This window comes from Cariama cristata, unplaced genomic scaffold (assembly GCF_000690535.1).
Source record: "Cariama cristata isolate BGI_N322 unplaced genomic scaffold, ASM69053v1 scaffold12233, whole genome shotgun sequence".
In the NCBI taxonomy this organism is placed as follows: Eukaryota; Metazoa; Chordata; class Aves; order Cariamiformes; family Cariamidae; genus Cariama; species Cariama cristata.
The window spans coordinates 36,147-39,764 of NW_009607873.1; the positions used below are offsets into that span (position 1 = coordinate 36,147).

Here is a 3,618-nt window from a genome sequence, read left to right on the forward strand (position 1 = left end):
CTGGCGAGACTCGCCTCACAGAGAAGAAAACCATTAGCTGGAAGATTAGAGTCTGGGCTTATTGTGATCTTAATTTTCTGGTTTTCTGCCAATTTATATTCTCTAGTTACGAAAAATGTAAAAACTGAGGAAGTCAAAGGGAAGAAACACCGTGAACCAAGCAACTTACTGTACTGGTTATTTGTTCATTCTGCTGGCGCAGGGACTGGGGAAGTGTTGGCATTACTCTGGGTTTTGGTTTTGCTTTTTAGCTACTTTTTGACTTTGTAACTTTGTTAAAATCTCAGCCAAAGGATCGTAAATTTCTCTGTGCCTTTGCTGAAAGTGAAACAAACCTTTCATCCAGACAATAAGCTTTCACTATGGAGTCAGTCTCCGGAGCAGCACTTCAGATGTCTTTTTGGTGACATGTGTGATGCTCTTGCACCACACTGACTTTTCTTAGGGATAGTAAGCATTCCTGAAACCTTGTTGCAAACTTCTGTACTCACAGTCAGTACTAGCACTTAAATGATCCAGCTGTAGATTTTTTTTTTGAGGAATTTTTTTTTTTCCCCCCCTACCTTGGGCCTGGGAAGGTGAAGCGAGGTCTGCCTCAAAACATCCCAGGGTCTGTTTGCCAGAGCAGAGGTGGTTGGTGCCTCCAGAAATTCAGACTCCTCCCGCACATCATAATCACATTCAAATCATCTTGGCTCTTGTTTATAAAGGCTTAAATACTGTTTTAGATCAGCTTATAAGATTAATTATTGTCACTTATTAATTGGCTTCTATCTCATCTATACACTTCTGAAAGCCTTGGCTGTGTCCGTTGGAGAGTACAAACTTCTACTTTTGCCTGAGGCTGACAGCAGAAAACAGTAGCAATAAGCTTAGTAAAGGAGTAGCGTGAGCATCTCAAATGCTATTATAAAATATTTTACATGAGAGCTTGATAAAGCCACCATCATGTTCATTTCATTTGAAACTATTTAACTGCGCACCAGTGCTTTTCATGTAGGTAGTAGCTGGAAAATCTTAAACTTCCAGTTGTTGCAATTTGTTATAAACTGTTTCTTTGTCTTCTGAATTTCCTTGGATTCCAACAAGAATTTGTGAGCTGTCAGCCACTCCAGGAAGGAAAAAAGTAAACAAGGACAAGGGTGGAGCTTTCTGAAGTTTTAAATATTTCTCCTCAATACTGTGACCCGCGTCCAAGCATTTTTGCAAAGCTCATTTTGCTATAAATGGGTTGAGTATTGCTGGGAAAACAACTCAGCAAAAGCGTTCATAAGAACCTCGTCTCTGCAGCTGAAAGAGGCCCCTGTGATCGTCCCCTTCTGGAAATGTCTAAGTTCAGGGCAGATGTTTTCCTTCTCCTTGCTAATTTTATTAATAAACTCAAAAGATTAGAATAGGCAAAAAGGTGAAGTGATTAACAGCTTGAATCTGTTTGGCAAAAAGGAGAACTAGCGGTGCATCCTATGCAGCGGGTGAATGAAGACCACTTTTGAAGGTGAAAGCCGAGGAGGAGGGATGCCCTTCCCGACAGTGCGGGTGGGCTGCTGCCGGCGTGGCAGTGCTCTGCAGAGACACTCGCCAGCCCAGGGAGCACCACTGAGAAGATCATCCTGAAGGATGTTATGCCTGTCTTTTTAAAAACCTTTTGTCATTCCCCAGTTTCCTCCTGCTTTCCAAAGCAAGGGATTTATTGCAATTTCATTGCCATGCTCTTCTGAAGCCTTTGGTCATACACAACCTGAAGGAGAAAGCTGTATGCTGCAGGGTAGGAGTTTACAGCTCCCTTATATTCTGCGCACTGATGTGAGCTCTGTGCTCTCCTGTTTCATAAGCCGTTGCTTGAGAAGCAGGTGTTAGTAAATGCAAGCAGTTTAATTGAATTTGTAAGACTGCAACCACCAAGAAAGAGTATCAGCTTGCCAACCTGCCTAATTTTTGACACTTGTGTAGTGTTTTATCACTTTGATTTTTCAGTTTGTGGTTTTTGTTTTCAGATCTTTTATGACCTGGTCAGACAGATAAATAGAAAAACACCAGTGGAAAAGAAGAAGCCTAAAAAGAAATCATGTCTGCTGCTTTAGACTCCCATCGCGCAGCAGCTCTGAGCCAGGTAAGAGGTGTCTGAATTCTACCTACAGCTCGGGCGATCAGACTGTGAGCTGCTCCCAACAGAGAGAGGACTCGCTCCCCTTTCTTCCACTCCTCTTCCTTCTCTCTGCTCCCAAATATAAATTTCTGCGTTTGTTGGGACTTCTTAAAAAAAGTCGGTTGTACCAGCTGACGTGGCAGAGACATACCTGCTTCTCTCCCTTTCTCCCTTTGCTTGGGTTGATGAGTGCGACAGAGCAGGAACTCCCTTTTTACTCTTGCAGGTTCTCCCTCGGTCTTGTGACACCATGCTCTGAGCCAGCAGGGCTCAGTTTTTGCTTCCTTTTTATCCTCTGCTGAAATTTGGTAGCATATATGTAACTTGGGTTACTGCTGCAGCTGCTGTCTCATTCCTAGGTGCTATGGAGACAATTGCAAATTGGTTTGGGTAGGACATGGAATTCAGTGGCACAGAAATAAAAAACTGCCCACCCAAAAAAAAAAAAAAGGAAAAAAAAAAAAAGCAAGCAAAAAGCCACCCCAAGGTTGGACATAGCTATAAATAATCTTCCTGTGTATCTTGGCAGGGTACTCTGTGTGCTTACGGCTGTTCTATGGCACTCCCGAAAGAAAACAGCATTTCTGTAGCTTCAGGTTTTGGACAGAAATATCACCTGGGCTGCCCCACGAGCTGTTAGCGTGTTAGCGCCCGGCGCCGTTCGGAGGCAGGGAAGGGCGCGGGTAACCTCAGCACTAGGAAGCAAGGAACGGTCAGACAGCAGCAGATCGTCCCGAAGGGTGGTTGCAGCGCGATACTGAAGAGTATGTCTTAAGTAGCTTTTCCTGTTCCTCGGGTGATATATCTGAATTTAGCTAGTGTGGCGTCAGCCAGGATGACTTCTTGGAGACGGGCTTCCCCAGCCCAGGGAGGAGGTGCTCCCTGCTCGGCGTGGCTCTGCCCTCGCCCCCCTGCCCGGGACCCCGCGCTGCAAAGCCCAGCGTCAGCAGCAGCGTAGCACTGAAATACAGCATCTGCTAGAGGCGTTCCTGCATTTGGTCAGTTCCTGATGAGACTTCTCGAAACGCTGACTTCTACCCGTGCCCCCAGATCTGCTCTAGATGGTTGAAACTCTTCATGGTGTCTCCCTCGTTCTCTGTAATTCTTTTCCCAGTTCATGACCTGTTTGTTAGAGCTGGAGTAGGGCTCGGGGAGGTCTCCAACTCGCTAGACTTTAAGAGCATCTCAGAACTAGAAAAGATGAAATCCCTCTCCTGTAAATTGCTGAATTCAAAATCCACTTGAAGGCTGCCCGTCTCGTGAAGCAGATGAGTTGGAAGGGTTATCGCATCGTTATCGCAGCAGAAAGACAGGGTGGCGGCTGTCTGTCACTGCTCTGCTGCAGTCGTGGTAAAACAAGAACTTGTTCCTTAAAGAGTTAGAGTTTCCAAAGTCTCGTCTCTTTCCGTACCTCCGAACTCGGAGGACGGTAGGAACAGACCCCAGTACGGGGGGAAGATAAGCTGTTCCTG

General features: G+C 45.4%; 1 protein-coding gene across 1 annotated transcript in view; it reads left to right on the forward strand.

Moving 5' to 3' along the window:
- Window positions 1–3,618, forward strand: part of RAP1A (RAP1A, member of RAS oncogene family) — an 18,031-nt gene that overhangs the window by 13,534 nt on the left and 879 nt on the right. Inside the window, 1 exon segment of the mRNA XM_009696909.1 lies at window positions 1,995–2,110. Within this exon segment, the coding sequence (XP_009695211.1) occupies window positions 1,995–2,081 (87 nt within the window). The 3' untranslated portion in view covers window positions 2,082–2,110.